At 59.6% G+C, this 9,948-nt stretch overlaps 1 protein-coding gene across 1 annotated transcript; it reads left to right on the top strand.

Annotated features, from left to right (window-relative positions):
* The first annotated feature begins 1,069 nt into the window (after positions 1–1,069).
* On the top strand, positions 1,070–7,318 carry LOC138102446 (zinc finger protein 239-like). The gene is made up of 2 exons (XM_069000159.1): positions 1,070–1,183; positions 6,205–7,318. Exon 2 carries the CDS (start codon positions 6,232–6,234, stop codon positions 6,886–6,888), a length of 657 nt encoding a protein of 218 aa, XP_068856260.1. The 5' UTR covers positions 1,070–1,183; positions 6,205–6,231; the 3' UTR covers positions 6,889–7,318.
* The last annotated feature ends 2,630 nt before the right edge of the window (positions 7,319–9,948 follow it).

Raw genomic sequence — 9,948 nt, 5'->3', positions numbered from 1 at the left:
GAACTGATCCTGTTTCTGTAACGCCACGTATTTCTAGAGTAACCCTGTAGATCAATGGGTAGATATAGATAGATATGGATATAGATGAATATAGGTGTAAAACCTGGGCTTCCACAGGAATGTGCCCTTGGTTGGGGCACGCTGCCAGTGATGCCAAGGTTGTGATTTGACCCCACGGGGGCCATTCCCTTTAGAGTTGGACTCCACGATCCTTGTGGGTTCCTTCCAGCTCTGAAGATTCTGAGTCTATGAAATGGCCTTGTGTGACCCCCACCAGCACTCACAGGGCCAATGTTGTTGTTGTGGTTGTTCACCCAATTATTCTGTTACTTTTGCATGCAATGCTTGTGAAGTGCCCCCGCTGTCCCTTGTGTCCCCTGGGCACCGACAGCCCCGGCCCTTGCCCTGCTCCCCCTCCCACGTTCCATCCCGGCTGGCGGAGCCTTGGAGCTGCCGTGGGGCTGCCCCGGGGGCTGCGGCCCGAGCCGGGGCCCCTTCCCAGTGCTCCCAGTCTGCCCATCCCGCCTGGAGCAGCCAGCGAGGGCTTCAGCTGGGGCGGCAGAGAGGCGCTGCTGGGGGGTCCCACCTCCGCTTGGCTTGGGTTGTTCTTCCCAAGCTGGGCATAAACGACTTTGGGAGTTTTCTGCCACAAATCTCTCCCCTCGTGCACTCAGCCAAAGGGTTTTGGGGCGGTTTTCCCTTTCTCGGGGAAATCAAAGCCATGCACTGATGCTCCGAATTAGGGGCGGGAGTCGGGAGGCTGCAGGGCTTCCCAAGGAGCCGGAGGCAGCCAACACGCAGGGCTGGGCAAGTCGGGCCGGGAGCAGCGGAGAGCTTTGTTTCCCTTCCCAGCTGAATGGCGGCTCGGGCCGGGCCCGTTCCAGGGCTGTTCCTCAGCTGCGGCTTTCCCCTCACGCAGCCCGGGGGGCGCTGGGAGCGCGGGGCGAGGCTGGGCCGTGTGCAGAGCCCGCCCCTCGCTGCGATTGGGCGGTGCTGCCGTCAGTCGTGGTTCTGGCGCGCTGATTGGTCGGAGCGGGGAGCAGCCCGGGCCCGGAGCCGCCGGCAGGGCGGCCGTGGCGCAGCAGAGGCGCCATTGGCGGAGCGTCTGTGCGGGCCCGGGAGCGGCGGCGGCGGCCGGAGCCCGGTGAGGCGGCGGCGGAGCTCGGAGGCGGCCCCAGCGCAGGTGGGAGCCGCGCTCGGTTCTGGCGGGGCTCGGCGCTGGCTGCGGGCGGAGGGGGCGGCAGGGGGCTGGGGCGGGTTCGTTGTGCCGTGTGGGCGCCGTGTTCGCCCTGGCGTGAGGGCGCTGCGGGAGCGGCTGCCCGCGCTCTCCTTGCCGCTGCTGCCTCGGCAGGAGCCGGTGCCGGAGCAGCGCTGGCTCGTCCCGGCTGCTGTGGGTAGGACAGAGGTGGCTGCCCCGTCGGCGGGAGTGTGCGGGAAAGTTCCCGTGGCCAGAGGTTTGTGTCCCCAGAGGAGCCGGAGGAGTCCTGTAAAAGGAACTTTATTCCTGGAGCAAGGGAGAGGCCACGGGGCATTTCCCGTGGGGTCTGTCCAAGTGTTGGAGGACGCAGCCTCCTTTTTATGCCGATTTCGCCGGCCGCATCTCCGTGTCCCTTTCCCAGTGGCTGAGGTCCTTGGAAGGTACAGACTTCCCGATGCGCCTGCTGCATGTGCCCCTTAATGTGCACCCCCACTTTGTATAACATCCGATATTCATGGCTCTGTGAAGTTTTATTTCCTTTGTTCTCTGTTTCACCACTTTTCCTTTGCCATCTCTTTGCCAAGAGCACTTTGAGTCATTTAATTTTTCACAACCTCCTGGTCCTTCTGCTGAGAGAGAATCTGATGCCATCCCAGGGTGAAATGTGGCGTTGCTCATGGGAGTGGATTGGTGGGTGAGAAGGTCAGGAGCTGGAGCTGTGTGCTTGGTTATGATTTGGAGGACAGCTTGTAATCTAATGATGCATTGAAATGATCACTGGGTTCTCTGGCACCTGGTATGAATTTGTTTGGGTTCCCAGGGGCTGCTCCATGGTGTTGTAGGATTTGTTCTGGTGGCCGTTCATCTTTTCCCCATTTTTGGGTGCTCCCAAAAATGCCAGGGATGCATCAATTGACCTCTTTTCTCTGATGAAATCATCACATCCTTGGATTCCCAAGTGATTTCGCTGACCTTGTGGCAGCAAAATCAGCCCAGTGGTCAAACGCACCCTGTATAACCCAGACAGTGCCAGCAGATGTTGGAGTGGGGAGAGGGGTGATTCTCCCCCGCTTTTGTGAGTGAAGTTCTCCCAACATTCTCCGTTTGCTTTAGTAAGGAATTCCAAACATGGATGCCCGGGGAGATAATTGAATATCTGCCCTGGGTCTGGCTCTTCTTCTTGCCAAAGCCAATGGCAGCAGCCGTACCCGTGGCATCTTGGTTTCTCTCAGCAGCTTCAGAAGGTGTTTCTTTATTTCCCCATTCATTCTTTCCACCCGACCTGAACTCTGGGAATGCCAGGGCGCTGGGAGGTCCCACTGTGTTCCTAAAGCAGCCAGAACAGCCTGAAGGATCTTTCCTGTAAAATGAGTTCCCCTGTCTTGAGTCCATTGCTTCCACAATCCATATCTTGGAATTGTTTGTTCCAAACATGCCTTAAGAACTGATGCAGGGATTGCTGAAGCAGTTGGAAATGCTTCTGCCCCGCTGTGAGCTGCCATGCTGTTAGCAGAAGATATTGAAGCCTTCCTGCTCAGGGCATTTCAGTGCCAGGCTCTTCCAGGCACCCCCAGCTGGGCCCTTTGAGCTGAGCATGCGGGCGCTGAGCTGCGCTTTGTCTCCTTCCCTTTCCTTAAGAGCAGCGTGTCTTGTCACTCTTTTCCCTTCTGCTGCCCTTGCAGCCCCATCCCTAAACACCTTTTCTCCCTCAGGCCAGGGAATGTCTGGTAAATCTCTCCTAGGCAGGGTGTGGAGCTCTGTCACTTGACTGCAGCCATGGGTTTCTTGCCAGCCCCGTGTCCAGGGCCGTTCAAACAGGAGGCTGGGTTCAACCCTTGCCCTGTCCTCAACTCTGAATCCTCCTGTTCCATCCAACAAGTTTCATTCTGTAAGAACCCAGCGCTGCTCATCCATTTAGAGGCTCCTTTGGTTAACAAAGCTTTACCTTGATGCCAGGCTTGAACAATGAGAGATTCTGCTGCTGTCAGTTTTCAGGCCTCAGTTCCCATTAAAGCCGGGGCTGCACAATTCTGCAGACAATGAGGCCACTCTCTGGCCACTGTGTTAAACATTTGAGCCCAGGAATTCCTTTGGCATGGCCCTGTTTAACATCCACATGCAATTCAAATGGTTTTTCCCTGTCTGGGAGGGCCAGGGCAGGAGGCTCAGTTAATCTGCTTTTGAAGCCTTGAAAATTGTGCTTTCCTTCTGGTGTCCATGATGGGGTTTCTTGCCTGGCAGGAGAGGAGAGTTGTAGGGAGAGATGCCTGGCTCCAGAAGCGCTGCCTTTAGCAGGGACTCAGTAAGAGGCTGTAACCCCTTCCTTGCCTCCCTTGGAACAGGGTATTGCTTTTAGACACCACTTGTCCTGGATGCTTCAGAGGAATTTGGAGAGGCTCCATATCTGATTTTCCCTATTTCCCTGGGGCTGCCCACACTTCTGGGTTCCCTTCAGCAGAGGCCTTTGCAGACATTTGACACCAAGGTCCAGCAGCATTAGCCTCTGTATCTCCTTTGACAATATGAATTTGCATTCCCACTTCAGCCACCAAATGCCTTCCCAGTAAATTATAATCACAATTAGGAACAAACAGAAATTGATGCGTTTCAAACCCATCCCCCACATCTACTGATAGTGGTTGAATAAAACACACCTGCCAATCTTTCCCACTTATTCCCTGAATAATCAAAGAACTTCTTGACAATTTCCCCCCTTAGGTGTCAGATTCCGAGTGGATCGAGAGGCCCCTGTGTCCATCAGGAGCGGCCTCGTCTCGATCCAGACGCGCCCTGAATGTTCTCAAGGGCTCTGGTGCGGTGGGTCCCTGGTCTGCTGGGAGCTCTGCCAGCCCTGACAATCCATGTCCATGTGGGGTGGACTTGCTGGTGCTGAGGGTGCTGCTGTCTGTGCTTGCAGTGTCCTTCTGGCCTGCAGATGGACCCCTGATTCCTTGCCAGGGGCTGTTTGGGTGGGCTCTGCCGTGCCGAGGAGGGCAATGCCTGTGCCAGGTGCTTGTGGCCGCCGCCGTCCCCTGGGTGCTGGGGCCCCCTTGGGCCCTGCGGTTCATCCCTGGGGGGCTGTAGAAACTCTGCCATGGCCTTTGCCTTCACCTTGGCCTTTTGCTCATCCCTTCTTGCATTGCCCTGCTGAGCCTTTCTGGCCAAGTGCTGCAGGGGCTTCTTGTGCCTCTCCTGGAGCCCCCTCAGTGCCCGTGGGTGCTCATCCTCTGACAGCGGCTGAGCTTTCTGCAAAATCATTCGTTTCTCCAGTGACCCAAACAAGATCGATAAAAGAAAATCCTGATCCTTCCACATCCCGCAGCCTCCTGGGGGCCGGGGGCCCCTGCCGGCCCTGCCCGGGGGGTGTTGGGGTCAGGCAGTGCCCGGCGCTGAGCCCCGGCTGCCCCACAGCCCCGGCCCGGCCCCGCAGCTCCCCACAGGCCCCCAGCACGTGCTGCCCTGTCCTGCTGCTCCCCACCACAGAGAAACACCCTGAAATCCTGAACTTCTTTTTCTGTCCTGTCCTGGAAACCAGGGATACAAAAGATCTGGATCAGCTGGCAAATTTTGAGGATAAGATGGTGCTGAAGAGCATCCCAGTCCTCACTTTTTTCTCTTCCTCTTTTTCATCTTCCTTTTCCTTTCTTATCACATAGATTCCTCCTGCTGCTGTTTGCCTTAACCATACTCCTGCACACTCCCTTCAACCAATGCCTTCCCAGCACACCAACACCATCCGTCCCCTGTTGCTGAGACCCCTTCTCCACTTCCTTTTTTACCCTGCTGGGTTTCCATGTCCTTAATTAGCTCTGGGAGAATGTGCAAACTGCCTCAACATTGTCTCCTTTTGTATAGGAAACGATGTCCATGGTTCTGTTCAGGCTTTGTTGTTGTTCTGGAAGTTGAGGAATTGAGCAGGAGCTTGGCTGAGCAGCAGTGTGTGTCAGTCAGTGCCATTTTGTGGAGCTGCTGGTTTGTGCTGTCACTTGCTTGTGTGCAAGTGCGTGTGGCTGTGTCCGAGCAGATTCAGAGCATGTGTTTGTAAGGAGGCGTTGGTGTTGTTGGTTCGCTGGGGGTGCCCGGTTTTCGGGACATCCCCCCTGGAGCAGGGTGTCCCCCCTTGGTGCAGGCGCGGCCCTCAGGCAGCGCTCAGCCAATCAGAAGGCGCGGCGCTGGTGACTCAGCAGTTGCCAGGCAGAGCCGCAGCGCCCGGCGCTCCCCAGCTGGAGCCCACGTGTGGCCCGGCCTTGGCGCCCCCCGCCAGGGGAATTTGGGGAGGTGGGAGGGGGGGAGCGCCAAGGCCGGGCCGGGCCGTGCTGTGCTGGCAGAAGTGGCTGCGGCGGGGGCCGAGTGCGGGCAGGAGCGGCCGAGAGCCCAGCGCTGCCCCAGCCCGAGCTGCCGCAGCTGCATCGCTGCTCGTGCTGTGCGATCCGAGAGCTCTGGGGGGCAGAGCGAGCCAGGGCTGGGTGCTGGGCCTGGGGGGAGCAGGAGAAAGGCTGGAGGAGCAGGGCTGGAGACCAGAATGGTGAAACGATGGACGTGGGAGCAGCAGGTGGGATTCTGCACGAGAAGGAGTAGTGTGAGGAAGAGTAGGGACACAGGAGGAGGAGCAGGATCAGGAAGAGGAGGCACCGCAAGGTTCCAGCACTCGCTGTATCTGCAGCCTCCCCCCAGCCCCAGGAGCGTTGCCCCCCCCATCCAGCAGGTGATCAGGGAGGGGGATCCATGATTTTCCTGTGGGTGAATCTTGGTGTTTCTGAGGTTTCTTGGGCTCCATGTTGGTGTTTTCGCTTTTTTTCAGGGACTGATTGTTTATATTTTGGAGGGAGTTGTAGCTGCACTTGATGTTTTGGGTGTTTTGTGTCTATGTTTTGATGTTTGTGGGACTTTTGGTCTGAATCTCGGTGTTTTAGAGGTTTTAAAAGACACAAGGTCCCGGTGATGACCTTGGACAGGAGGAATCCCCAGCCCAAGGCGCTCACCCCTTGTTTTTCTCCCCAATCCAGGATTTGTCATTCCCAAGGTGTGGCTGGATGGAGGAGGCGGAAAAGCCCCGGAGATGCTGCACGAGGAGGGGCTGCAAACACAGCCCAGAGAGATCCAAGGAGGAAAGAGCCGCCCTGGGCCAGGAAGGCAGCCGGAGATCCAGGGGGATCTTGGAGCTGGGGGAGAAGCCTCAGGGCGGGGAGAAGCCCCACAAGTGCTTGGAATGTAGGAAGAGCTTCAGCTACAAATCCCATCTGAGGGTACACCAGAGGATCCACACTGGGGAGAGGCCCTATGAGTGTGGGGAATGTGGGAAGAGCTTCAGCCAGAGCTCCAGCCTGATCCAGCACCAGGTGGTCCACACCGGGGAACGGCCCTATGAGTGCTTGCAGTGTGGGAAGAGCTTCGGGTGGAGCTCCACCCTGAGGGCACACCAGCGCACCCACACTGGGGAGAGGCCCTACGAGTGTTCTGAGTGTGGGAAGAGGTTTCAGAGGAGCTCCCACCTCCTCGTACATCAGCGCATTCACAGAGAGGAGAGGCCCTTCCGCTGCCCCAAGTGCAGGAAGGGCTTCAAACGCAACGCCCACCTCATCACCCACTGGCACATCCACACCGGGGAGAGGCCCTATGAGTGTCCCGAGTGTGGGAAGAGCTTCTCCAGCAGCTCAAACTTGATCCAACACCAACGGAGGCACCGCTAAGGGAAGCCCTGTGAGTGCCTCGAGTGCAGGAAGAGCTTCGTGCGCTGCTCCAGCTCCATCCCCCGTGGGAGGATCGGCGTTGGATGATCCCCAGTGACCCCCGTGGGGCAGAGCCCTGGTGACCCCCGTTCCGGGTGATCCTCGCTGGGTGGGGGGAAGGTGTTGGAGAGATTTCTTTGCCTTCTCCTTGTGCTGCTGGGATTTGGTTGGTAATAAATTCCCTCCCTGTGCCCAGGCTGGCTCTGTTGGATCTGGAAGCTTCCTCCATGTCTGGCAGAGCCAATCCCTGGCAGCTCCAAAGACGGAGGTGCCGGATGCAGAGATGCCCCCACAGGCCCTGGGAAGGAGGGAGGAGGGGGAGGGTGTTTTTAAGGGTCTTCTTTTCCTTCTCATTCTTCTGCTGTTATTTTTTCAGTGTCATCAATTTAAATAATACCTCTAATTAGAGCCTGTTGTGCCCGTGCCAGTGTTTGCTGAGGGATCTCTCCCGGTCCTTATCCGCACCCGGGAACCCTCGGTTCCATTTTCTCTCCCCTATGCGGCTGCGGGGGGCAGGGACAGAGTGGCTTTGGTGGGTGCCTGGCACCGGGCCAGCGTCACCCCAGGCCATGGGCACCCCTGAGATCCCGCGTCCCTGGGGACACATTTCTGGGCACAGCTGAGCTCCCACCTGCCCCGCACCCCGAGGTTCCCCCTCCAAAAAACCCCACTGCGAGGCTGCAGCGTCCCTAAAGCCCCTCGGCCAATCAAAATCGTGGCCAGCGCTGGCCATGGGGCGAGTGGTGGCAGCTGGGGCCGTACTGGTGGCACTGGTGGTGCTGGGAGCCGCCCCGGCTGCAGGCGTGGAGCTCTTGGGTGAGCGGGGGGGGGCGGGACGCGATGGGAAAGGGGGGGAGAAGGGGAAAAAGGGGTGATGGGACCCCTAAAATGAGTGAGAGGTGGAGGGGACCCTCAAAGGAAGAGCAGGAGGGGGCTGAAGAGAGGGGGAGAAATGGGTGGGAGGGGCTGGGAAAGTGGGGAAAAGTGGAGGATGGGACCCGAAAACCGAGCGGGAGTGGGCTGGGGATTGGGGGATTGTGGGGGAAAAGGGTGGAAAGGGGGGAATGGGACTCCCAAACTCCTCTGGGGAGCGGCTGGAAATGGCGGGGGAGGGGATGTGAAATAGGGAGAAGAGTGGAAAAGAGGAAGTCAGAGCACGGGCAGGAGGGTCCCATGGCGGCCGTGGAGCACAGGGGGTGCGGAGCGGGGATCCGGGGTGGCTCCCGGAGCTCTGGGCGTGCTGGGGGCTGCAGGGGGGGCACCCCCTGAGCTGTGTCCCACACCCACAGGGGTGTTCCAGGGGATGATGAAGTCCGAGTGTCGCTTCATTAAGGGCACCGAGCGGGTGAGGTTGGTGCAGAGGAGCATCTGACAGCGGGAGCAGCAACTGCACTCGCCAGCGATGTGGGGCTGTTTGTGGGGGACAGCCCGTGTGGGGAGAAACAGGCGCAGTGCTGGAACAGCCATCCAGCCAGACTGGGGTACAAACGGGCTCTGGCGGACAGGCTCTGCCGGCACCACCGCGACATCGTTGCCCCGTTGCTCGCGGCCCGCAGAGGTGCAGAACGTCGGGCAGAGCGAGTCCCCTCGGGCCCTGCCCTGGGGATGAGCCTGGAGCCCCTCAGCCCCCCTGGTGCCCATCCCCGGGGCCTCTTGTCCTTCCAGGTTCCCCTGAGGTGTCCCAGTCCCTCCCAGTCCCTCCCAGTCCCTCCCAGTCTCTCCCAGTCCATCCCAGTCTCTCCCAGTCCATCCCAGTCCATCCCAGTCCCTCTCAGTCCCTCCCAGTCCCTCCCAGTCCATCCCAGTCCCTCCCAGCCCATCCCAGTCTCTCCCAGCCCATCCCAGTCTCTCCCAGTCTCTCCCAGTGCCCCCGCGCGTGTCCATCCCAGCCCTGCGTGGCGCTGACGCCCCTCAGCCAATCAGAGCGCGTCTCTCTGATGACTCATCAGTTGCCAGGCAGACCCGCAGCGCCGAGTGCCCCGTGCTGGACTCGGCCTCCCAGTGCCGCGCGCTCCATTCCCAGTCGTTCCCAGTGCCCTCCCAGTGCCTCCCCAGTGCTCTCAGTCCACTCCCCTCTCACGAGGGCAGCTCACTTCTCTCCGAACACCCCAGCCCGAAGCTGTCTATGCTTCTAGGCTGATCTCTCGTCCTATTTTTCGGTGTTGGGCGTTCCATCAAGAGCCACCCTTCTTTTTAGCCTTGGCAAAGGGGCTGGGAGAGGGTTTGGGGGATCCTCGCAGGGCAGGGAGCAACTGGGATGGAGTTTGTGGAGTCCTGGAGGGGATGAGAGTGGGTTTGGCATGTGCTGGAAGGTTTAACAGCATTCTGGACACATTGTGGACGAAAAAAAGAGGGGGTTAGGGGGTCCTGATGGCTCTCTGGGGGGTTTTTGAGAGGTCCTGACCCCTGCGGACCCCCACAGATGCCAGCGGACACTGCCCGCAGCAAGATTCTGACAGGGATTGGGGACTTCGTGTTGGGCTTCATCTTCCTGGCGCTGGGGCTCGGCTTTCACTTGCTCGAGAAGGTGACGGGGGGTCCCGGGGATCGCATCCCCCCTCGCCCAGAGCGTGTGTGCCCCCCCAGGCCCCCCAGCCCGGTGTCACCGCCTTTGCTCTGCCCACAGAGCTCCTGAGCCGCCGGCAGCCGCAGCCCCTCCCCGTGGCCTCGGGCCCGTCCGGGACCCCCCGCTCCATCCCCGCGCTGATTTTGGGGGGGGTCGTGTGTCCCCCCCAGCCCCGCTGTCACTCTGCCCCCGCCCGGCTGCTCCCAGTGTTCCCAGTAATGCTTCCCAGTTCTCCCTGGTCCCGTTTATTGGGGGGCAGTGGGGAGGGACTCTGGGGAACTCCGCAGGGGGCCGAGACGGGGGGGGGGGAAAACCAGCACTGGGATGGATCGGGAATGGGGCCCCCCGTGTGTCCCCCCGTGTCACCGCACTCTGGGTGCTGGGAGCCCCCGGCTGCACGCGAGGAGCTCTTGGGTGAGTGGGGAGGGGTGTGGGGATGATGGAAAAGGTGTCTG

The sequence above is a fragment of the Aphelocoma coerulescens genome, unplaced genomic scaffold (assembly GCF_041296385.1).
Source record: "Aphelocoma coerulescens isolate FSJ_1873_10779 unplaced genomic scaffold, UR_Acoe_1.0 HiC_scaffold_75, whole genome shotgun sequence".
Lineage (NCBI taxonomy): Eukaryota > Metazoa > Chordata > Aves > Passeriformes > Corvidae > Aphelocoma > Aphelocoma coerulescens.
This window is presented reverse-complemented; position numbering and strand designations above follow the sequence as displayed.